Here is a 25,631-nt window from a genome sequence, read left to right as displayed (position 1 = left end):
GCCGGGGGCAGCGGGAAGGGGCGCGGGGCAGGGTGGCCGTGCCGTGTCCACCCCGTACACTAACTCGTCCTCGCTGCAGGTGCGGAGACCGCCCGGGGGCCCTCTGCCGCCCGCCGCCGCGGGGACCGGCGTGGTGAGCGGCGACTTGCTGGCCAAGGAGGAGGAGTACAAGTAAGGAGGCGGCCGGGGGCGGCGGCCAGGCCCTATCACCTCACCCTTATCGCGCTCGCTGCTGGCTGTCCTAACGGAGTTTACAGTTAATCCCCTGTATCTGAGTCCCTCAACTAGTTCCCCCAAAGCGTACAGATGAGAGTACGAAAAGCAATGTTTTAACTTTCTCCCGCCGCGGTGCAGCCTTCCTGCCGCCGATTTACACAGGCGCCTCAGCTGTGCACTGCAGGCTGTGCGCTGCTGGAGGCCTCACTTCGATCCCACAGCATTGGACATCAGATTTTTCTGCATTTAAAACATTGACACTACTTTTAAATTGTGAATATATAAGTGCTTGAGCCTGTTAAAAAAAGCTTAAAAGCTCTAAAGTTTGTGACAAATGCAGTGAAAGAACATTTAAAAGCACTCGCTCTGTTACCTGTGGGTTCTCAGGCCCTGTGAATGGTGAGGATTTACTAGGAGCCACGTCTCAGAAATGGCTGAGATGTGGCTCACTTAGTCACACTGCATGAAAAGCTATAAAGTGAAGCATGCAAGAACACAAGCTTATTTTAACCTGTACATATGTATAGCGACATATTTTAATTATGTGATCAAGTAATGTAATCGTACATGACTCCTTCCCTAACCCCTGCTGCTAAGTATACCTAAGGTAAGGACTGTGTTAAAAACAGAAAGCATTGAGGAAATAAAGACGTAAAATGTGTATTAAGCAATGACATGGCCAAAACCAAGGACACCCTTTACCTCTCAGAATTATAGTCTAAACCTTACTGTTTAATGGGTATAGGTGTTTTATTACTATTGATTTGACAGAGACCCAGGAAATTGTCAAAACATAACTTTGTTAATACCCTGAAGTATATTTCGGTGTTCCTTTGTAGGAGTTATTAAAATTTCACTTAGTTCAGGCAGAGATACTGTCATATGTACATTTATTTCTTTTAAATCTTTCAAAAACTCAGTGACAAGCATTCTTAATCTTTCAGGCGACTGAATGCAGAATTAGAAGCAAAAACAGAAAAACTGGTGCGTCAGGCTGAAGAAGTAATGGTGAGTGGGTTATGCAGACTGTTACATAATTTAGCCTTGATTCACATGCACACAGGGTCAAGTTTCAAAAGAAATTATTTAGACCATGACAACTAAAGTATTTTGGTTTCAAATGCAATCTAAGCTTTTAGTTTCTCTTTTTCAAAATTGTAAACCTCTACTAAAAACACATTCAAAAATAGTTTTTGTATAATTTCATCAGGTAGATAGATGTTCACACAGATGTGTAGAGCATTTGTGCAGATATATACATAAAACCACATAAAAAACTTGAGTTAAGAAAAGTATCTGTAGGTGGTTTTATGTCTTAAATACTAAAAAAATTAGTATTTGAAAACCAGATACTGTTGCAGTAACATCCTAGTGAAATAGATTCTACATTGTTCAAGTTGAAAGAAATACAAAGAATAAGCAACATAAGTAGAAAATACATAGTTAATAAGAAGGAAACTTTCTTAAAAGAGAAAAATTATCTGTTTATTGTCAGTATTATCTTTTAACATTGGTGTGGCTGTGTACTGGATAGAGTCAAGTTTTTATATGAAAGTTGGACAAATTAAAAAAAGGGAACAAGGGAGGTATGGTTTTTACCCAAAACAGTTTGGAGAAAGTGTTCTGCATATTAGATATATTCATTGTAAATGCACTCACTCAGATAAATAAGGCTTAAAAAGCAAATTAAGTCTTCTGGAAAGCTATACTTGTATGCACTTTTCCTGCTGTTGAAACTTCATTTTTATGTCCTGTGAAAACATATTGTTCTCTTGAGCTGTGACAAGCTGAGGCTAACTGCTTGGCATTTGAACAGAAGCAGATGAAGCGGCCAAAATAGCATCTAGTCTCTTTCCTTTAAAAAACAGCAACAACAAAATAACTTTTTTTTTTCCTTCTCTAAATACAGCAGAAGATCAAATATTCTTAGGACACTTAATATACCACATGGCACTGCCAGATTGCACAGATATACGTTTAACAACAAAAGACAAACAGTCTAAGTTTAAAAAAAAACAACCAAAAAACCAAGACACCAAACAGGACAACTGCATTTTGTTCTGGATTATGCTTTCTAACTGTAACTTAGCAACATAGAAGCTATCTGAACATTCAGATAGAATTGTTCTCTAAAGTACATACAAGATACCAGTGTCCAATTATGGTCATATTGGACGAATATAGATTTATTTTTAAGGCTTATGGCGCAATATGGAAAATGGAAAAGTTGTTCCACCTGCTGTGCATTTGCTACTCCTATATTTCAGAGAAAATGGAGGGAGGGTAACAGCATGTCAGATGATGTTAAGCTGGGCAAAAGTTTTATGGGCAAAAGGCAATTACATGTTGTGGAGCAGAAATAAATGTTGGGGGATAGCAATGGTATTTTAATTTTTATCCATCTTTTCCTGTGTTTGAGAAGTTCTTTTCCACAGTAGACTATAGTTTCCATTCTTTTCCATAGTAGACTGTAGTTGTTGTGATCTGTGATTTACAAATATTTAATTCATCTTTAATGGATTATATTCCCCCATGACTATTTTTTTTTTTTAAATAAAGAAAGGCCAACAGGAGATACTATCTAGACCAGTTTCAGTACAGACTAAGTCATGTGAAGACAACAGACAGAGGTATGTGCTTTACAACTGCTGCATATAATTCGTGAGGAATCTTTCACGCTGATCCTGCACACCCTGACTTGCGCTCTAGTCATGCTCCTGTTTTATCTATCTTTGCAGCATACTGCATTGGCGGAGTCTAAATTTTTTCCTATTATTTGAAACAATTGATAGTAAGTAAGTGTTGTTCCTTGTTATTTCAAGGAAGTCTTAATTTTGCTGAAATGTTCTATGTAGGATGCTAAGTAGTGCTGACATCTGTAAAAAAGCAAGGTAAGGTAACAGGTTTCTTTGCAGTACAAAACAGTAGACACTCAGCAGTAGATGGTTTTTAACCAGTTCAGCTGACAAAGTGAAGAAATAGATACTGGTTCACATTTAACTTGGCCTAAATGTTCCTGGGACAGGAAGTGCTTGATAAAAAAAAAAAAACAACAAACCAACCAAACACAAAAACCTAAGACAGACAAACATTCAGCTGCCACCCTCTGGAACTTGGATATCATTACACTTCTGAGACCAACATACCTTTGGCCTGTATGAACATATGTACAACTGTGGGTTTTGGCCTCTATGTTAAAACCCATTAGAGCTCTGGAGCAGATACATATCCGTATTTACTTCATTGTTCAGGGGCATTATTATTTACTTAGTTGTTCAAGGGTTTGTATACTGATAGTACAGGAAGTGGGTGAATTTAAGATAGACTACTACACAGTTTATCAAGGATCTGATCTGGTAGATTCCTAAATTTATGATGTCACTAGTGTGGATAACAAAGATACAGGACCAGACTACAAGCTGCTTCAAATGTTAAGTTGCAGTTGGGAAACTGTTTTGAAGCAGTATATGTGAAAGTCTGCTAGAGATGATCAAATAATTACTTTTGTGCAGAGTAAAAGTTAAAACAAATTGAGGGGTTTCTTTTTGTGTGTGTGTGTTTTTTTTTTTTAACAAACGTAAAAGGGTTTTTCAGTACTTAAAAAGGTGTGACAGCAAGTCTGTGATAGAAGCCTGGCTATACCAGCAAAAGTTTGCTACTATGGTTAAAATTATTCCTGAGCTATTTTAAAGCCATATCTATCAGTTGTAGGGGGAGGGGGGGAAGAAACTCCATGTATTATCAGTATAATCATGCTTTGCAAACAAATTCTGGATCTTGCTTTAGTTTTATGTTCTGTTAGATGGATTTTGAACAGTAGACACAAGATTTTAAGAACTTCAAACTGGAGTTGAGTTATAGGTCTGTTTTATGAAGTAATGTGATCAGAGGGTTCAGCCCCACAAAGGGAGTTAACAGCTTTGATGGTATACATTTGAAATAAATGGGAGTGCTGGAAGAATTAAAAAAAAATATTGGCAATTAGCATGTCAGAATAGCAACTGATCTATCAATTACCTACATAAATTAAAACATCTTAAAACAACCACAGTCTATGTTCTGGTAAACATTTATGTGAGAGAAGAATTGAAATCCCATGCTGTAGTGAAAAAAAAAATTAGAAATGTGTGCTAGGAATTAGGCACACTGATTATTCATGAGTGCACATTGAGGCCATTCAGTTAGATTAGTGCCAAGTATTTAATATTTAATTAAAAATTTTTTTTCTTCCAAAATTTTGCAAGCAGATAGGCCATAAATCTAAAGGAAGCACTTGAGATATTTTTGAAATATCCATTTGAAATTTCCATTGATTCCTTTAAGGAGAATGAACACTAAAGCAACTGGAAAGAAGAGGAGAAATTGAAGCAAAGAAAGAGGTAGTATCAGGGGGAAAAAAAAAAAAAAAGACAGGTTAAGAGAAAAAAAATGAGTAAGCAAAGTAAAAAAAAAAAAAAGGCAACAAATATTTAAGTCACTCTCCATGTCAGTGTATATTTTAAAATAAGTTGTTCTGGAGTGTTTATAGCATAATTTTTGCAGAGAAACTTGAATTACATAGAGACAAAGCAGCTCCCGTGACACTGCATTGAAATCAGCTTTTGTTTACACTTTCACTCTTCAGAGCATTGCCAGGCTCATGGCGATGGGAACTGTATGCGCATGGGCAAGCATGCTATAGGCTTTGAATAGGATTAGCAAACACAAAGGGTTTGCTCATGCACATGCATCTCATGTTTACATGCAGAGATGGAATTGTTAAACATTAGCTTCTGTTTCAGTGTTGCCACAATACTCTAGCTACTTATTTGGATACCTTTTCAGGATTTACACATTAATTTCACTTGCCAAACAACTATAGAACTGTATTATGAGGTTTTAAAAATGGGTTGTCATGTATGGGGAAGAGGAATGAAACCATTAAACAAGTTTGAGGAATTTAGTGAACAATGAGGGTTTTTTTTTTTGTTTTGCTTTGTTTGTTTTTTTAAAAAGAAGGCCCTGAGACAACAGATACAGTAGGAACAAATCAGTCTATTGATGGAAAGAACATTATTGTTTTCTTGAGTATAGAGAGTGTTGTATTTTCATATTTTTCAGAATAACATACAACTGCTATTTCTGTGGCAGCAAATCCTCACCTTCTGCATGCTCCTAAAGCTAGCCAATAGGAAGGAAGCATGAGGAAAATAGGGTAAATAGACAAAAACTAATCATCCTATTCTTGAAGTCTGTTGCCAACCACACACAGATTATTTCTCCAGGGTTTTTTTGGATTAATAAAATACAGAGCTTTGTGCAGATAGTTCTTGTTGATGAATGGATGTTTGTGAAATTTTTAAAGGCAAGATCTAAACATTTGCTCAAATCAGCTGGGCAAAAAAATAGAGGTGACTTGATATGCCTGAAATTTAAATTTTATTCCAAATCTTTTATAAACCAGCATTTTAATTGAAGTAAAAAATTATAGAAGGTAGTAAAAAAGTAACCTTTCAGTGCAATAACACAGATTCAGAGAACTCATTCTGAAAGTAAAAAAGTTATATATATATGACAAGTAACTTGACCTGAAGAGTACACAGCATGCTAAAACTTTCTGCTTGTTTCCAGCAGATTTTAAAAATAATCATTTAACCTGAAGTTCAGTTACTAAGAAGCATGGTTTTCAGCCAAATAAGCAGATAAGAAAGCTGCTTTTTTATTCCTGTTTTTTTCATCTGTAAAATGGATACAATATTTCTAATATGTATTTCAGAGAAAATTCTGAGAGGCTTAATTTATAAATTGCTCTCACCTCATATTCACTTGATAGTCCCTGTCGATTGACTTGACAACAGTCAATCTGAGCATACAGTTGCACTCCCTCTTAGGATGTAGAGGACACTGGTTTATATCTTCATTTTCTTTGTATTAGTTCAGGGGTTTGTATGTCAGGTAGGTGTATTAACCACTGAGCTGTTGGTGATCTTTGGTAATGGATTGTCAGTCTCTCTTGTTGAAGCTGATAACACTCTGCATACTGGCTAAGTACTCCCTGGTACAGGGAATCATTGATCTAATAAGCCAGTAAGTTGCAGCAATCGCCTGAATTGCAAGAGACGAGATTCAGATTCTGGGACATAAGTAAACTGTTGTATTAGATACTCTAGACGCACCAGGTGACTTAGATAGCAAGTGAGGTAGAATGGAAAGACAGAGAATGAGACTGAATTTGTGACTGAACTTAGTGTATGTTCCCACCTTAGCTATGTTGTTTATTCTAGGCACATAAAATGTTATTCTCCTGATTCTGACATAGGGGTTGAATTTTTGTTGTAAAATGTTTATTTTGTTTTATGCATTCAGTGATTTTTTTTTTTTTTTCATTTTTTTTTCTGCAGAGATCCACTCTGTCCTGAAATTTCATCTCTTACGCACTCACATGCCAAGGTATCAAAGTCAAAACTATCCTGGTTAATTTCTCTTCTAGTGTCATTTCCACATATTACTTCTGGTTTTAAGGCTGTGCTACACTGGGGACTTACATGGGTGGGAAGCCAAAAGGAAATGATGTTCAAAGCAGTGCTACAGGGACAGTGTTACCAGGTTTTCTCAGTGCCACTGGTGGTTAAGTGGACTTACATCACGTTTAATTTTTGTGTTCTAAGTTTCCTCATCTGTAAAGCATTGACAGAAGTGTTCAGTGTTTTGAACATCAAATTAAGAATTCCAAGTGCAAAATATTAGAACATAATTAATTTCTTCCTTTCTCCTCTTCCCTCCTCCTCCCATATGATACTAAAGGCAGTACTACTGTCTTCTAGATGTAATAATAAACAAGTAGTCAAAATAACTGAATACAGGAAGGGAAATATAATGGAAAAAGGAGACAGATTAGGAACCAACTCAATAGTCTCTGATTACAATTACATTGAATCTTATAGGAGGTGAGCTAAAGCTTCCAAAATACTTAAATAATAACAGTCTTCAGTTATTTATCAGAATACAGTAGAAAAAAACCCTGATTTTTGAAGAATATTTATTTGGGTGGAAGCAACAAAAATATTGTTAGATCTTCCTTCTACAGGGAATTTATAAGATTAAAATAATGCATAAAAATAGTGTTCAATGTTTTTGAAGGTATGATAAGCATTTTTCAAAGAAATGCACTTTCTTGACAGTCCAATAGTTAATATCTTGACAATAGCTGAGAGCTTTGCTTATGCATGAATTTATTATGAGTATGTGCGCAAAAACTCCCACAAGCAAATGACTATTGGATGTATTATAATTTGGGCATACGGACATAAAAGTTGCAAGATAAAGACGAGTGCAAATAAAACTGAAAAATTGTGCTTTTGAAAGTTTAAAAAGCATACTTTGAAAAGTATCCTTGAGTCTGAATATATGAAAAAGAAAAAAAACCCAAACACAAAAAACACTAGAAAAAAGTAATTCATAACTAATTAAAACAAAAATCACTACTTTCTGAAAAACATTTGTAGCTAGCAAACAAGAAGCAATGTACTTCCGTGCCCACGGCTCAGAACAGACCGTACTCTGGAAGTAAGGGAAAAAGAACAACTTCAAGGTATATTATACTTATTTCTTTGCTTGTAATAAAATATTTTAGTTGCTATTTTTGTCTTATCAGGTTATTTTTATTCATGTATGCTTCTACGTTTATATATATTTGTATAAATAAATGTATCAAACTTGTGGTCCTCCTCGGTTAGTTCCACCATGTAGCTATCTGTTTACTTGCATAGAGCACCAAAAAGTATTAGTGAACATATGTGATTAATATTACAACAATGAAACTTGCTTTCTGCTCAAGCACTCTCAAGCTAAACTCTGTTAACTCCTTCAGTGACAGGATGCCTAATGAGCATACGTGTGGGAAATATATCATCTGAGGCAACCTGAGAGAGCACACTTAGGTGGTGCAGACTGATTTTTGATCAGACTTGTAATGGGAAACATGAAGCCCTCAGGGGTCTCCTGTTTAGGTGAATCTTGGGCTCACAGGGCAAGAGAGAGTCAGTAATAGTACCACAGCTTTCAGAGGTTTCAAGCTGAAAAGCTTCAGCTCTGCAGATAGCAAATTCAAGGTTGTAAAAGCAAGAAACGGAGATCTGGACAAAAGAAAAGATTAGAGAAATGCATAAAATCCTGGGAACAAATTAAAACTGCCACAAGATATGGACAAATACCAAAACAGGTTGAAAATTGTCTGCAAGGTGGCAGAACATGGAATTGACAGAGGCCAAGGTTGTCTTTCAGGACTTGGAAGTCACTTGTGGACCCTTTGGACCTCCCTTGGGCAGTTCAGGGGAGGCTGTCATGCTGTCACCACGTCATGAGATTTAGAAGTGGAATTGTGCAGATATAAGACCTGCAAGGTGAACCCAAAGTTGTGGGAGAAAGTTAGCAGCTCGAAGGAGTCTGGACGCTGCATTGGGATGAGGATATATTGGAATAAGAACTTAGGAGCTTCAGATCCTGTGGGAGCTAATGTCATCTTTTTATAGAAGAAAACTGAGGAGATGATACCCTGTGTAGCAGATGTGTCACATATCTTGTGTTTTGGTTTTATGAAAACTTTGATATGCAACTTCTGGGATCAATGAAGTTTCCTAGGTCAGACATAATGATTCAGAAATTGTGGTAAGGTAGGAACATAGCTAGAGAGGACAGAATTCTAGAAGTTAACGTGGGGGGAAAAAATAGCAGAATTTAAGGCAGAGGATAGTAGCTAAAGCCAAGAGAACATTCCTCTGTTTCTTTATTCTACTCTGATTTAGTTATGAAGTTGTTGGATGAGAAGACCATGCCAAAATCTTCTCAGTAGAAAATGGTACTGTTTCTCTGCCTCCTACATTATAATATGTAAAATCCTGTAATTGTTTATGTGGAATACGGTAAAGGTATCTTACATAAAGAAAATGAGAAATTGCCATTAATGTATTTTTCGTATTGAATGCGAGCAATGAAGTTGCGTTAGGTAAATAATGGTATACTCGTAAAAATAGCAAATACGCTATATTTTTGTAAACTTTTTTTTTATTATATATTTAAAATCTAGGGTTTGCTTTTTTTCAGTTCAAAAATAAGAAACCTGGAAGTACAAAGTGCTGATGATGTTGCAGTACTGGAGGATTGCATAGATTTTTCTTTAGCAAAAACAATAAGCAAAATTGAAGAAAAACTAGAGAGAGGAGGCTTACCAGATTGTCTAGATGGTGATATTATTCCAAGCGTTGGAAATGAAATTGGAGCAGGTAGGTTTCCTCCCATGGTTAAGTACTTTTATTCTTGCTTCCTGACTATTAGAAATGGGTTCTCCTGGGGAAAAAAAAGAAGAGTTTCTGTAGAAATTACAGGGAAAGTTCTAAAGCCCTTAAGTTAAACGAAAATGAAAAGAAGGTTTTTCTTCTTTATGCAGTCCTAGAGGAAGATCAGGTCACATATGACTAATCATGGGAAAAGAAAAAGTGAATTTTTATCTTGGTTTCCACCTTTGTAGGAAGATGTTTGGATGGTTACATGTGTTGAATATGTGCATAACATTTGATTCATTTCACTGAGGAAGTAGAAATACATGATGCTAAGCTTGTCTTTCCAAAAAGATGAGCTTCAGTCCTTTGCACAGATTCTGCCTTTAGAGGAAAAAGCCTTTCCTCAGAGCAATGCTGTGGATCTTAGAAAGTGGCTTAAAGGAAGTAATGTTTTGGCTACAGTGCTTGAATGAGAATCCTCCAGACACTTTCCCACTCCAAATGGTGTGTTTATGTTTGTCCTAGAAGTAGAGCAGGAAAGGGGATTGCAGTATTTGTCAGTGAAGCTAAAGGCATGATGCACATCTGTCTTTTTGGCGTTGGTGTGATAAAAGTGAGTTTATGTAGTTTCTTACAATGCTAAAGCAAGCATGAAGTTAGAGATTCACTGCAGTAGTACAAAAAGACCCAAACCTCTTCTTTTAATCTAACAGCTTGGTGTCAACAAGCACAGAATGCCAGCACAGAAATAGCTTAATTTCTAACCTCATGTAATTCTGTGCACATCTTCTGTTAATAAGTCTCCCAAAACAGATCCTCAGATACCTATTTTATAGTTTTTATTCCTGAAGTAAAAAGAAATTGCTTTGGACTGCATTAGAAGCTTACACCAAATAAATTCAAGGTAACTCAAGAAGAGTTATTACTGGTGTCTAGTAATCAGGTCTTGTGGACCAAGAGCATGTATTTGAGTATTGAGAATTTTTTCTGTAACTTTAATGATGAAATGAAAATACTCTGGATTGATTTTTGCTTTTTAAATTTGATATTGACTATTTAGAACACTCTGAATGTCTCCTTAATATGCTAAATAAGTTATTGCAGGGCATGCTAGCAGTGTCAAACTCACAGAACAGTTACAGTTTTCACAAGGAAGTAGATGTAGATACTAAATAGGCCATGTTACAGCGTGGGCTGATCCCTTAGTGGGAATCTCCTAGTAAGGGATTCCTTAGGTTTATGTGCCTCTGCTAGACTTTTTAGGCCAACGTGCTGATAAGGTTCCATAGCATTGTCCTTTCCCTGAGCTTCTTGCAGCGCTCTTCCTGGACTTCGGTTCCATATCTTTATTTCATGATCACAGGTCATCACAGCGCAGCCATTTTTCTGCCAACACAGTAGCTTACACATTATTTTTCTCAGGGGCTGTTTTTGTGGGTTATAACTCAACTCTGCAGTAACAAGCAGTGATAGAAGCACACAGACATGTAGAAGGCTGAACATGAACCTCTATTTTTATCTAATATACCGCCCCCCCCAAACAAAATACCTGAACGTGTTGTCGCACTTCACATTAATCTTCAGATTATCTCAGGAATTCAAGACACCTATTCTTTCTTATAGGGTATCGGAGTCTCTCAGATGTCCTTTTCTTGTTTACTGTTCCCTAAACTGTTGGTTACTTTATAACCTAAGACCATCCTGTTAAGTGATACCCCTCCCCCTTATCAGCCTCATCAGGTGATTAACATTGACCAATTAGGAAGCTAATTAATTATCTTTACCTCTTGTAAGAATTCAAACTGATTCTGGATCATAGCCACCTCCCAAGGCTAATCTAGTTCTAGTTGTACTCTTGGATTTTCAACAAGGTTTACTACTACATGCTTTTAATGACACAGAGCTGTCTAAGACAGAAGAGAAGTTGTCTGTAGACTAATAACTGAGTAAAAGAGAAAACAAAATAGTAAAAAGAAACAACCAGTTTTTGCAGGTAGTGGTATAGCCCTAGAGTGATCTATCATGAAGCTTACATTGTTCAATATACAGAAAAATAATCTGGGAAAAAGGAACGATAGCTGGTAAAGAAATTTGTACGTGAAACAATGATTTTAGGATAATTAAAACTGATTTTGAAGTGGTGTAGAAGAATCTCATAGTACTGAGTGAGGTGATAGAATGGAGGTTTATATTCAGCATTAAAGAGTGCAAAGTAATGCTGATAGAAAAACCAACTCCAGTTACACCTGCTTCTGAGCTGGACTTTGTTTAGTTATTACTAATTAAGACATCTCCAAATGCGTAAACTTATTGCTTGTTCACAGTGGAAAAGGCAAATTGATTGTTAGAAATCCTTCAGAAGATAACAGAAAACAAAATATTGTACTGTTATCATTAGCTATTATATAATTGATACTACCCCATCTTGAGTAGGACACACAGTTCTGCACACCCCATCTCAAAACCAGGATGTAGAACTAGGAAAGATACAGGAAAGAGTATATAGTAGCAATTAGAAGCATGGAACAACTTGAATTTGAGTCTTCAATTTGAAAACAAAACAATTGAGGGCAATACGAAAGATTCTGTAACAAAAACAGTAACGGTAAAGAGAAAGCTGTCTTTTTGTAATGCAAACACTAGTAAATGCCACATTAAATTGGATTTAAAGCAAGCTATACTAAGTGTTTTTCTTTCACATAATGCGTAATTAAATTAGCCAACTCCTTGCCACAGGATATTGTGAATGCCAAACTACAATAGGTTTTATGAAGAAAATCAAACAACTTAATAGTATAGAAGTACATGAAACTTGATGGCTTCAATATGGTCTCCATCTCAGGATAGCCACTAGTTACCAGAAGCTAGCAAGGATGTAACAGGAGGAAAAAAGTCAGTCTGTATCTTATTTTTTCATGGTGTTTTCCTAAATCCTACTTATTATTGGTGTCTGCGTAGTTACAACTTAAGCTGCAATTGACGGTTGATAAGGGAAGGCGGGTGAAATTAAAAGAATTCCTGTAACAGCAAATGAACGCATGTACCCATCCATCCCTTCACATTCAGCTCCAGATACTCCTCCGCTTTATTCTTTTCTCCTTGTACCTACTATGAATACTGGTGATTCCTGTGTTGCTCAACTTGATCCTCATACTGTTTCCATGCTTTGTGCCTGCGAAAGTTCAGGGGGCGTTCCTTGTGAATGATCTGGGGAAAGGGTGGGGAATAGGGAGTAAAAGAACATACAGTTCACACAGCTTGTTTTGTCATGCCAGTAGTACGTTTCTTAGCTGTCCAAGAGCAAGAAAGTACTTCATTTGGAAAAATAACCAGATTAAATTGATTTAATTTTAAACTATTAATTGAATAAAGTTAGCAGTGTACTTTAAAAAAGCATGGACTATTGCGTGGGAGGGGTATTTACCTATTAGGAGGGTTTTGCAGTCGACATTTAATTCCTTGTTGTGAGCAGTTTAAAACTACTTTGAGTGTAACTACACAAATTGCAGCTACAGATTGATTGCAATGTAGACATACCCTACAGTATAGTTTTCTTGACTTCAATCTCAAGGAATGCTGTAATGTATTGCATAGTATGACAAAAGTTTCCAGTAAGTTTCAATTTTGAGAATTACGAGTCTTTTAAAGACGTCGAGTTCAGTCGTTAAAAGGAAAAATCTATACAAAGCTTTGCCTAAGAATGAGAAACTTCAAATATTTTTTTAGAAAACTGCGTTTTTATTTGCCTATTTCTCTTTAATAATTATAAACAATGATGTAGTGTGTTTTTAAAAACAAGAAGATGAAAGTGAGTTCTTACATCAGTCTTGCTTCTTTTCTGCATTGAGTAATGCGTACTTGTGGATATTAAATGTACTTTTTATGTTCACAGAAGCTCAAATCAGATTTCTTAAGGCAAAGTTACGTGTTATGCAGGAAGAGCTGGATAGTGTAGTGTGTGAATGCAGGAAAAAGGTAAGAAGAGCTGAGTTTTCTTATCTGTAGAAACGGAGTAGGTTCCCCTTTAACAAATAATCACAACAGAATTCCCTCAACGTTTCCTTTTCATGTATTAAGAGCTAAGGTTCTATTTTTTTAAATTTCCTAAGAATTTAAAGTCAAGGATAGTAATTTCTGTATAAATGTGATTTGGGCTAAAAGCTTGCAAAGTATACTTAATGAAAAAGAATTTGAGGCAAGAAAGAACTGCTGGGAATGAAGACGTGCCCCAGCTGTAGGGACACTGTGGTGCTGCAGAGTGCCCTAGCCATCACTGCTGGGAAGGAGAGCATTACCAGAGCCCGAGAAAAAGGAGGAGGATATGGTAGCAGTCAAATACAGATTTTGGTGTAAAGGGAGAAGACGAGTGGTGCCCAGAACTGGGTCATGGGAGGAGAGGGATGTTTAAGGCAGAATGAGAAATAAAAAAGCTTGAAAAATTTAGGCAGGTGCTTTGGGTGTCCTTGGTGGAACAAAGTGTGGAAGCAGCTGATCTGTGATCCACTTTAAGTGGAATATTGTAATCAAAACAGAAATTAGGCTTTCTTTTTTCTGAAGATCACACTTGATGCAGAGGACTGTATTTGGAATTACATATTTGGGCAGATCAGACTGAAGTTAACGCATTGTGAAGCTACGCTGATATTTTACTGTTAGAGTGTACTACAAGCGAGTTTTATGATGTGCACTGTCTGGCAATATGTTTTCAGATGATGTTCAAACATCTCTTGAACTATAAAACCTTAAATAGTTTGTGTCTATCTGCCAGAGGGATCACCTCTTTTTCGTGCATTTGTAATCCAGCAAGGTTTTTGAACTAACTTTCCATTTTACACAATTAGATTATTCTTAGTTGTGGTCTCTTAACTTCAGAATGCTTTTTTCCACCTATTTCCCCAGGCCCAAATGTGATGATGACATTCAGAACATACGGCAAACCACTTATGTGTTTGCTGTCAAGCTTTTAATTTAGAGTTAAAAGGAGCAGGATGATATTAAATAAGTTTTTTGAGATAGGTACCTGGAGAAAATCTTTAGAAGGAATTAGATTTTGATGTTTTATATCTGTACTTTATTTCATTTTTATCAATACAGGTGCTTTTGCATTTCAATACTTTTATGCTGTGATCAAAAGAAAGTTGTTACATTAGATTTTAAAGACATTTTCATTTTCAAATCAAATATAATTTTGTCAGTAGCTATTGAACTCCATCATTCCATGCCAAAAATACTACCGAATTCAGTTACTATAGCAGATGACAGAAGATAACCTTGTACCTGTTCTTGTCCTGCTCCCATAGCACTCTGTACGTAAATGTATCATTTTGGGTACTAGTTTCTCTGGTGTGAAAATAACTTTATTACATTCAGAAGGTCACAAAAATTTCATATTGGCAAAGCCTTGAGGTAGATTCTGAGTTTTGTTCTAATTCACAGTCCAATTATTGTAAGGAATTAGTAAATCTGTTTTAAATATAAGGAAGTGGGAGTTTCTGAGGTGCATGCGGTCATAGGAAACTTAGGGTAAAGCACATACATTTCCCAGGTGAGAAGCATGTATTCCTGGAGGCTGAGAGGACAGGAGAGAAAGACTTGTTTTCATAGAAACTCCATTTCTGTATGTGCCTTGATTTCTTCTTCTTAAAGAAATGAAGGGCATAATGTATCTCTGAAATAACCTACATTACTATTCACTTACAATGTTTAAAAAGTTATAAAAGAAAAATGCCTTTAAGTTATAATGCTTAATGTGGGATGTAATTGCCAGTAGATCATGAATCTAATATAGGATTCACTTGATGTTAAGAGAATCTTGAATTTGAATACTTGATGTATCCTGGATCATTAGCTTGCTTTTAAGTCAAAACCAGATATTCTCCTAAAAGATAATGGATTGATTTATCAGTAATTATATTCTCTTCTTTTTCCCCAGAATTTTTCCTGATGTGTGCATTTAGCTATTCTCTAAAAAAAGTCACAAAATATCTACGTGCCACTGTTACTCATATTACTCCATAACATTTTGATAGTTAGTTCTCAAAACCTTTGAACTATGAGAAATTAAATGTTTTGCATACTGCTACAAGACAGTTGCAAGTAAAAGACTGCAGAAAATTAAATGAGAAAAATGTTACTGTTTTTTGAAGTATTGTCCTGGTAAATTGGTGTTTTGTTTTCTTAGTTTGTCTTAGTTGTTTCCTTTCTTAAAATTGTTGTGAAATCCATCATGAAGGATCTAAACATTTAAAAATAACATATTTTTAAAAAATCATTATCTCCATATCTACAGTATGTATATTTTTACTGCCTTTTATTTACAAAACATTACTATCACATTATCCTCTTGCTTCCTTGCAATAATTTAGTTGGGTTTCTTTGCTAATTACTGTCAAACAGGATGATGAAAATCAGAATTTAAAATCTCGGCTTAAAGATAGTGAAGAAGAAAACACCAGACTGCAACAAAGAATCAATATGCAACATTCTCAGACTGAAAAGTACAAAATGTTGTCACAAGAAGCAAACAAAAAAAGTGAAGCGTTACAACAAGAGGTCATTGCGCTAGAAAAGGTATTGCAGATATTAGTCTCATTTATCTCACAAAAGGGAAAAAACCACATCAAATCACCCTCTGTACCCTAGCTTGATAGATTTATATCCAGTGATCCCATTGGCGTTTCAATCTCTGATAATAGTTTTAGAAATTGTATTTTTAGATGGTCTAATCACTTTTTTAAAGGAAGAAATAATATATTTTGCTAATTGCTTTTCTTCTGCTTCTACAATCATGTATTTCTGTATTTAAAAGTTAAATTCTAGTGTAAAAGACCCGCAAGAGACAAAACAACCCTTTCAGAAACCGCTGTCAAGTTCACAAAGGAATCTTGAAAAATACAGGGAAATTTTACTTTTCTGGTTTTAATTATAATTGTTAAAAATTACTTCTGGTGATAAGAGTTTTATTGTAAACTGTAGAACCTGGTGAACATTTTAAAAAAAGCACCTGCAGCTTCTATTAGTATCTTCTGCAGGTAGAGGAAAGGATGTGTCTTTGTTCTTGAAAATGGGCTGTTTGAAAACCAGCCGCTCCAATTTGGATGAATCAAAATTAACCTGGCTCCTGCTGTAGGCCACATATGCAAAACTGTATACGTGCCTAGTTGTAGCAGATGGCCTGCATACACAGCTTTGTTTGTTTGGAACTTAATCTAAGAGCAGCATGTGTTTTTCTTTAATTACTCAGAGCTAGAGAGGTTGACTTCAAAATCATGTAATAGATACAGTATTGTGTAGTACATGTAATATAGCCAGGAGAATGTTTCACTTAAAAATTTGGGGAAAACAGAACACAACTCAGCCTAACAAAGTCTCATTATACTTCCATTAAATCATACTATGCATTTGTATAGGCATGCTTTCATCTTAACGTTATGTAGTTCTGGCATTTTAAAACTAAAATGTTCTAAGTTTGTGTGTCCTTTTTGTGCAGATACTTGGAGGTTTTAAGTTCCCTTAAGTACCCTGATTGTTGATTCTGTCAGGAAAAATGTTCAATAGTAGTACTTATACTACTCATCGGCTCATAGTAAATAGGGCTAAGAGATTTACGAAGTCATTTAGTCCATTCTCTTAAACGAAGACAGGCTAGATTATATCCAAACCATCCTGGATGTAAGTGTTTAACCTGTACTTAAAGCCTCCTGTGATGGCAATTTCCATAATTTCCTTCAACAGCCTATGCTGGTTCTTGTACACAGTCACAGTTACAAAGTGTATCCCAGTATTTAGGAGATGTCTGTTGTGATGAAAAGTTTATTCACTTCTGCTGTACAGCTACCATATCCAAAATATGGTCGCTTTCCTCACTTGTCTTTGCTCTGGATTTACCATCTTCAGTTGCTTCAATTATTCCTAATAGGTTGTGTTTTCTAGAATTTCTCAAGGTTACTGATCAGACATGATCATGACAAATAGTGGTAGTTCCTTAAAATACTAAGAAGGCAAAAAAGGCAAGTATATGTAATGAATGGTTCTCTGCTAATCAAGAAGTTATTTTACATATTTTTTCTGATATAAAAAATTATCTAACTGCCAAAACCAGGCATTTAAAAATCATTTTGCAGGAACTGCTTAAATCTCCTTTGGACTTAGCAATCTGAAAACTTTTATTCTTTAGGTATGAAGTATTATTCAACACTATATAATTAACGTAGTTGTAGATTAATTCTAGACATATGCTTAAACCAATTTCCTGTGAACATGGGCCTGAATTTGTACTGCTATGCCGCTAAACTCTCAAGACTCAAACTTTCAGTCTAGAGAAAGTTTTCTGTATAGTTGAGATAGCACAAATGTAACTTCTGGTTTTTGGGCTTATTGCTTTTGTTGTGATTTCTGTTGCAACATAAATGATAGAAGACTTAAGTTGTGATACGTGCTTTCCCAAGCTTCCTTAGATTACCAACAATTTGTGCAATTTCATTAATCCCCCAGCTACTTTTTTTGTATGTGCCTAGGCAAAGATTCTCAGCTAGTTTTCACAGTTTACCTGAAACATGGTAGTTAGTTTGTTATTTTTACATTTCGTTCTTTTGGTGTTTGGTCTCAGTGAACGTTTCTGCTGGACCACCCACCTCAGGCAGCAGCTGAATTCTGATGCTCCCCAAAACTTCCATCCTCTTCTTTCCAGCTTTCTTCTTTTTTTCCATCTGGTTGATCTAATAAATGATATCACCTCTCCTGTCTTTTTTCACCACCTGTCTACAAGAACATTCCTTCCTCTGTGTTCTCTCTCACTTGTTAATTCAGTCTAGCTATAATGTTAGATAAAGGTCAGGGAAATACCAAAGTTGTGCTCTTATTCCTTTTAAGGCTTTGTGCAGGGATTTTATAATTTGCCTTGAAGAAAGGCTTGATGTTAAGCAAACATTCTCTCTCAAATGTTTTTGGGGTTGGACAGGTGTTGTTGAGCTTTCTGAAGATAGCAGTGCTACGTATGCTTGCTACTGGGAGGAAAGGCGGCCTGCTGGGAGGGTTACTCATGGACAAGCTCTCTGGTATCACACCCCCTACTGATGTTCAAGTGCCTCAGCCATGTCAGAACAGTGGAGAAAATCCAGAGATTGAAATGGGATGCAGTTTCAGAACACAGTAGTTTCTTCCCCCTCTTAGAGAAACATTGTATGAGAAAATTAATCCAGCTTTTACTTAAAGTATTGAAGAATTGGCAGAAACCTTGCCTACTTACAAAAGAAAATACTCATTTCAGGCATTTTTAAGATGAAAAACTTGAAGTGGAACACTATACTCTCACTGGATGAAGTGCAAAAAAATCCTTGATGTCAAAAAGCCCTAAAAGAATTATTAGAATTCTTTCATTAAATGATATGATTAGCTGATATGTAATTTGCATTGCATACAGATATTTTTTTGGTCATTAAATGCGTCAAAGGCTATATTCCAAAGCTTTTCGTATTAATGCAGAATAAAATACATAGCATGAAAGATGTAGTTGACTCTATTCACAGCTCTATCATCTTGATACAGGCCAAAGAGGTTTGCATGCTGTACAGCTTGCTTTCTTTGGAAACACAGGGGTCAGTTTCCAGCGAATGAATTTGCATTCCCTGATGATGCACGTGCACGTGTTCCAGGGAGGGGCTCTGCTGCCCTACTAGCCGCGCTTTTACCCATCTTTTTTTAATCAATCAGATGGACAGGTTAGCGACAAAATACAAATGTTGAAGCAACATCTGTTTTTGTGAACTCTTGGAGGAGCCACATTCACCAACAGAATTTTGGAGGATTAGTGAGATGCATCTTACTCTCCTGTTTTCTTCATCCATTTTGGAGAAGGTTCAAAGCTTCCCAGAAATACCTGTTCCAGTCATAACTTTACCATAACGTCTTTGCTGCATACACTTGTCAATTAGTATGCATTTCTTGGATAAGTGATGTGGAAATCATAAGTAACCACCACAAGAGCTGGTGTGGAATTGAGAAAATAGAACAATTACTCAGAAATAAGGCAGTCTGAGGGTAAAAGGTTAACAACAAGCCCCCTCTCTACCCTGATTTGGTTAAAAGAATCTTTCTGTGCCCATTACTAAAAATTTGATAGTCTTTTAAAAAAAAGTCTCTTTCTTTTCCACAAATGACAAGATGTGCTCTTTCTGCCAGAATTGTTTATTTCTTCTGCTTTGTCTTTTATCTATATTCCCTGATCTTTAATCTCATTATTCTGTTCCTCAACTTGGTCTCTTTTTCTCATTTCCCTACTTACATCATTATGAAATACTATCATCAGAGACAAGAGGGAACCGTTTTGATTGTTGCCATAAACACTGGATGAACTATATTCTGCTAGATGAAATAGTTACTACCTTCAGCCATCTTCAGTAGGCTGTTTTAACTTTTTGTTGGTAATTGCACGTAGTAATCTCTGGGGCAAAGAGGTGAAAGGAACAGGTGGGAAGAAGCAGCTGGGAATACTAACCACCGTTCCAAAATCTGCCACAGAGTGGACATGCCGACCTTTTTTTCTGACTGAGCATACAAGGTTTTTCAGTCACTCCTGTGGTCTTACATGATCAGCTCCACAATTATTCTAAGAGAAGTTTAAAACAAAGATGAGAAAGATCCCTTTTCAAGATTTCAAAGGAGAAGGGGATGTTTTAATAGTGGAATTAATGGTCTTTGAGACAGATTCTATCTGCAGGCCAAAAAAGTCCACAGACTCTTAAGTTTTCAAGGGTGAGCCTTGCTGTACATGTGTTGTCTATACAGGATTCATCAAAATACCGTTATTCATAATGTTTGTTTTTATCCTTTGCTTCTTAAACAGGAATTGGAGAATCTAAAGCGCATACAAAAGCAGGCCACAATCAGTCAGAGTGCAACAGAGGTTCGCTTAAACAGGGCCCTGGAAGAAGCAGAAAGGTATAAAGTGGAGCTGAACAAACTGAAGCAAAGTAACAAGGTACAGTGGCTTAGGAAAACAAGTTCCACTCTGTAATCACTCAGTAATGCTAGAATGAGACAAAAGGCTTGATCAGCTTTGGAAGCATCGTATCTCTTATAGACGGTCCCAAAATTGGAGCAAGTCACCAAAGGGCTTGAAAGGTTATCTTGGGTGACGCTACTGCAACCTATGCAGGAGGAAGTTATAGCCTTTCTGATTTTCCCCATTTGTGTGGAAATTAGATGTGTTTAGAAAAAGGGAGAAGTACACATACACACCTAATACACACATAGGCAAACCATGGCTGTTATCTTTTAAGATTTTCTTTTCTTTTTTTAAGTTTTGATGTGGGAATATTTTGATTAATCCCATTTCTTTTCAGAAGTATCCTGTGTGGCTACTGTTTGTCATTTTGTTATGTAATGCCAAGGTTCATTGTTTAAAGCACCACTTTCATAAATAATACATTTCTCCTTTTCTTCCCATGGTAGAATGTAGCTAACCAAGAACTCAAAACAATTGAAGAATTAAAAACAGAAAACAAGAAACTGCAGAAGCAAAAAGGAGAGCTAATGACAGGTTTTAAAAAGCAGTTAAAGTTAATTGATATTTTAAAGAGACAAAAGGTAAGGACCAGAGTACTGTTACATTTCAGTTAACAACCTCTAGCTAAATGTGTGTGTTGTCAAGTAAGGTAATCATGTAAACTAGAGCCCCAAGACTGGGAAGTTTCAATGCAAGGGAGCAGCAGTCTCACTTTTATTAGTGCATATTGCTAACATTTTGCTTTATAGCAAATGCTGGTCTTCTTTGGGATTGACCCCATTCCTAACTTGGAATATATCCTGTCATAGTGAAAGATTGCTACTGACAGGCTTTAGGACCGAGAGTATCTATTTGTTCAAGAACAAATACTGTTCAGGTAACAACAGCAACTCCCTTTGGTGCTGTGTCAGTAGAATCCATTTTAGCATGTGAGGGGTTTTTTTAGTTTTTTCCCCCCAGCATATTACTTCTATCAGCAGCTGTAACAGCACGCCCTCTCAGGAGTGAGCCATTACATTCTTCTGGGGTTCTCAAAGTGTGTCCTTCTTTATCAACGTTGTTTCTTTTTATTTATATTCTGAGGTGTTCTGTACATGTACAATTCTGCCCACCTGCAGATCTCTGGTGTGTCAGACAAAAAAAGAAAAAAAAAAAAGAGAGAGCACTTACCCTCAGTGTGAATTTAGTAGACTGAAAGAGGGGAGTTGATCTCCATCCTTTTGTAGTTCCTGGACTATTGTGCATACTTTGAATCGCACACAATGTAGTAACATCTACATGGCTGCATGGGTGTTCCCATCCACACTGCACTTGCAGCTAGCCTTATTTTGAAAGTCATTTGATTCTATATTCGTTTCATATCTCACTCCATTCCTCTCCCTCAGGGCATAAAAGGGAGGGCAGGGGCTACTGCCTTTCAGTTTCTTTAGCAGCTGCAGCTGAAACTGAATAGAGGGTAGGTAGTACAATACTTGCTGACAATTCATGCTGAACAATTAGCGATACAGCTTTTACAGAAAGCTGTTATAGCAAAAAGTAGATTAATACTTCAGATAGAATATAGCTGAAAATGTATTTAACTATTGTATTTGATAAAGCTATGCTCATGTCCCCAAAAGGAGGGGTGTTTTACTTGCAAAGAGAAACCTCAGACACTGCAGAGTGGGTATATATTTCTCAAAATATATTTTCAGCATAGACCTGTCAAATGAGCTTTGATGGCACAAATGGAAAGAACCTGTGAGTTTACATGAAAGGAAATTAAAGTGAGAGGAACGTATACTAAGAGATGTTGCCCAAATCAAACTATTTTCCACTTACTGATGCATTAGGTCTTACTAGTTCCATCACACCTTTCACTTCCCCCATACTTGGGATTGCGTGCTATCATTTGTATCAGTTTTCCTTGAGGCTGCATGAGACATATGCACAGCTATGGGCTTCCCAATTGTCTAGATAGGATCTTAACATCATAGAGTGGTTCACCTCCGATTGCTTACTCCGCTGAATCTAATGTGATTCATTTCGGGACGGAGTTAATGCGGTGCTTTTTGCACTCTCAAACCAACGCCGTAAGAGAGCTAAAGCAAGCAACGTATGGTGACTTGTTGAGCAGAAGCACCTTAGAAGGGCCAGCCCTTGAGATAAGAAAATAGAACATTTTCTTTACCCTTTGAGCACTGCAGTGATCACCAGACATTTTGTAAACACTCTTGAAGCTGTTGAGCCCCCCCGAGGAAGAACAGTTCTGTATGAAGTGGCGGCTTCACGTAACAAAATACACATGCTTATCCTAAGAATTGGGAATTGCAATATGGCAATACCCCCTTGAATCTGGAATACCTCTCCAACACAAGACAAAGGAGGGGAGGTAACTGGAATAAGAGGAACTGGGGCTGCTTGTGCATTTCCAGTGGAAGAGAATTTTTCTGGCAGTAACGGGATGCAGAGGAGATCCTGGGGATTCATCTAACAGGACTAGCGCTAGCTTAGCCTTTGGCTGGTCCTTCTAGCTCTTCAAGTTTATTTTGAGAATGAAAAAAATACAGCATTCACTCAAAATATACTCTGTACATGAGGTAGCTCATTGTCCTCTGGAACATGAATTCACTGAAATGGGTGTCAAAGAGCAGTATTTCTACTTGACTGCGAACCAAAACCATAGTCTCAGATAAACGTCACTAAATATATTTTTAAAAAATTATGCATACTGTATCAGAACTGCAGATAGTAGAGGAAGCCACTTACCTTTTCTTACAAAAAATGTTATTTACTCGCAGAAGAAGGATGCCGTTAGTTGTCCTTTCAGAACAGACTATGATTGGAAGAACCTGAAAGAGAATGGCGCTAACTCTGCCTTTTATAGCTTCTGGCAGAAGGCACAGGGGAAGGGCAGCTAAAGCTCACATGTGCTCAATATACGTAATCACCTGAAGAACTTCAAGTCTGCTTCACACTTGCCTTTTGTTGAATGAATGAGGAAAACCTGATTTGGGCTATTTGTGTAGTAGTTGTGTGGCAGATTTAGATGCCCATAGCAGGTACAGCTAGCCTGAAGGTGAGGATATGCTACCACGTGAAGAATAATAGAGGAAAAAAAATCCCCCAAAGGTCTTAACTGTCAATAGTAGGATGAGTTGCAGCTGGCAGCAAGTAGTTGCTGGTGTTCCAGTTGGTGTCTTCAGACCATTCTCTGCTTGTCTTGAGGGAGGAATTTAATAGAAAATCTTAGTTTTAAAAGGGATTAAGGGAAGTTAGTCTGAGCTTTACAGAGCTAGAGGGTGTTAAACTGCCTGTGGGAACTGCAGTACGCTTTGTTGTCATTTTGAACCAACAGTATGTCTATATAAAAAAACCACAACCCAGACTCCTTGTAGACATGAATTGTTTCCTGTTCTTCAAACCATAACCATTTTATTAAAATTTGCAGTAAGAACTATTTAGCTGGCACACTTCCCTTTCCACTGGGAATGATGATAGGTAAGGAGATGATACTCTGGTGTGGTGATGAGGACGTGTGGCACTGCTGTGCCCTCTGCTGTGACATCAGCTGGAACCCAGGCAGCTTTCAGGGCTTTCCGGCTGCTGCGCCTTTTTGAGTGGTAGTTCTGTGCAAAGACACTGACCATTTAGTACTTGTTTCCTCATCAGACACTGATGATCTTGATGACATTTTTCCAAGCAATTGCATTATTTGAACAGAAAATAGCTTTGTTATAAATTAAAAACTTCTGTTTGTTCCTTTTAAAGTAATGTGCTATATCCTGTGTAGTGGAAATACAAATTCAGACTACTGTATGATTTTTAAACACATACATATGTACACGCAGGGGGGTGCGTGTGTGTATATGTGTGCCATAATGGACCATAGATGTATGCTGTGATCACAGCTACCAGTGGTCAGCTCCAGGTATTTCTCATTAAGGTGTAGTACAGTTACTCTTTGTTTTATGCTGATTGTTAATTTTTAATGGTGTTCTATTATTTTGTTAAAATCCTCATTTAACATTAAATCACACATATTAGAGGCACTAGCACGCTGAATCTTAACGATGTATTTGATTTGTAATATCTTTAAAGTTAAGGTGTATATTGATCAGCTTGAAAGAATGTATACCAGTTTTCTTAGACGTGTTCTTTAAAGGTCACAAGAGTTGTCAGATTTTCAGTAATTTCCATGCCTTATTAAAACTGAGGTATTATTAAAGCAATATAAGGAACTAAGAAAAGCTATTGGTCCTGTTTTACTAGAGCTGAAGTTGCAATGTTTAGCATAAAATTTATCACATCCCTACACTATAAATTTTTGCAGAAAAATATGAATAGCAGCTTCAGCTTAAACAGGTGAACATCCATCAAAACCATAGTACAACAAAATAGAATGGTAGATTTGAAGCCCCTTTCAGCTATCCCAGCTATACAGGATTTGGTACTGGGCATTCACACTATTCTACTACCTTCTGCTCCTAATTTTTTTTTTTTTTTTTTTTTTTTTTTTTAGATGCACATTGAAGCTGCTAAGATGCTTTCTTTTACTGAAGAGGAATTCATGAAAGCTCTTGAGTGGGGAAATTATTGATTCCATTAAAAACAACTTCTGTTTGAAATACAAGTCAGATGGTACATTATTTTGGCACTGCATATGAATGCTTGTTAATAGTTAATAACCATATATCCCCATGAATTGGTATTGTTGATTTTGCTTATGTTTAAATTGTTTAACTTTTATAAGCCTGATAGCTTGTGTTGTAATATCATAGGAAATACAAATTTCTACTGAAGTTTCAGGCCAAACTGTCCGTTCTGTAATGAGCGGAGAAGCACAGACTGTCCAAGGAATATTCCAACAAGTGTACTTTATCAGTTTGCTCTGGTTTAGCATTTAAAACTATACCTTATCTAAGGTAATATTCAGTCCAAAGAAGCCAGGGTTTAGTCTCAGAAAATTCCTTGTTGCAACAGAAATAAATTAACCAGTGATCCAGTCGAGAAGAAAATGTCATGTCCTTTTTAAAACACGTGGTTGGAAGATGGGCCTCGTCTGTTCTCTGTAAGAGATCTCCCCTCAAAGCTAGTTGGTCTGGCATCTAATTTAAGCACCACCAGCTCTTTTATAGAAATGATCATAACTTGTTTCAGCTATTACATCTCAC

The 25,631-nt window shown here is 36.7% G+C and overlaps 1 protein-coding gene across 1 annotated transcript; it reads left to right on the top strand.

Moving 5' to 3' along the window:
* Window positions 1-6,600: 6,600 nt before the first annotated feature.
* Window positions 6,601-25,460, top strand: TEX9 (testis expressed 9). The gene is made up of 7 exons (XM_050903172.1): window positions 6,601-6,645; window positions 9,298-9,476; window positions 13,366-13,448; window positions 15,870-16,043; window positions 20,317-20,451; window positions 20,925-21,059; window positions 24,980-25,460. Exons 1-7 carry the CDS (start codon window positions 6,638-6,640, stop codon window positions 25,055-25,057), a joined length of 792 nt encoding a protein of 263 aa, XP_050759129.1. The 5' UTR covers window positions 6,601-6,637; the 3' UTR covers window positions 25,058-25,460.
* Window positions 25,461-25,631: the final 171 nt, after the last annotated feature.

The sequence above is a fragment of the Gymnogyps californianus genome, chromosome 11 (genome assembly GCF_018139145.2).
Source record: "Gymnogyps californianus isolate 813 chromosome 11, ASM1813914v2, whole genome shotgun sequence".
Lineage (NCBI taxonomy): Eukaryota > Metazoa > Chordata > Aves > Accipitriformes > Cathartidae > Gymnogyps > Gymnogyps californianus.
This window is presented reverse-complemented; position numbering and strand designations above follow the sequence as displayed.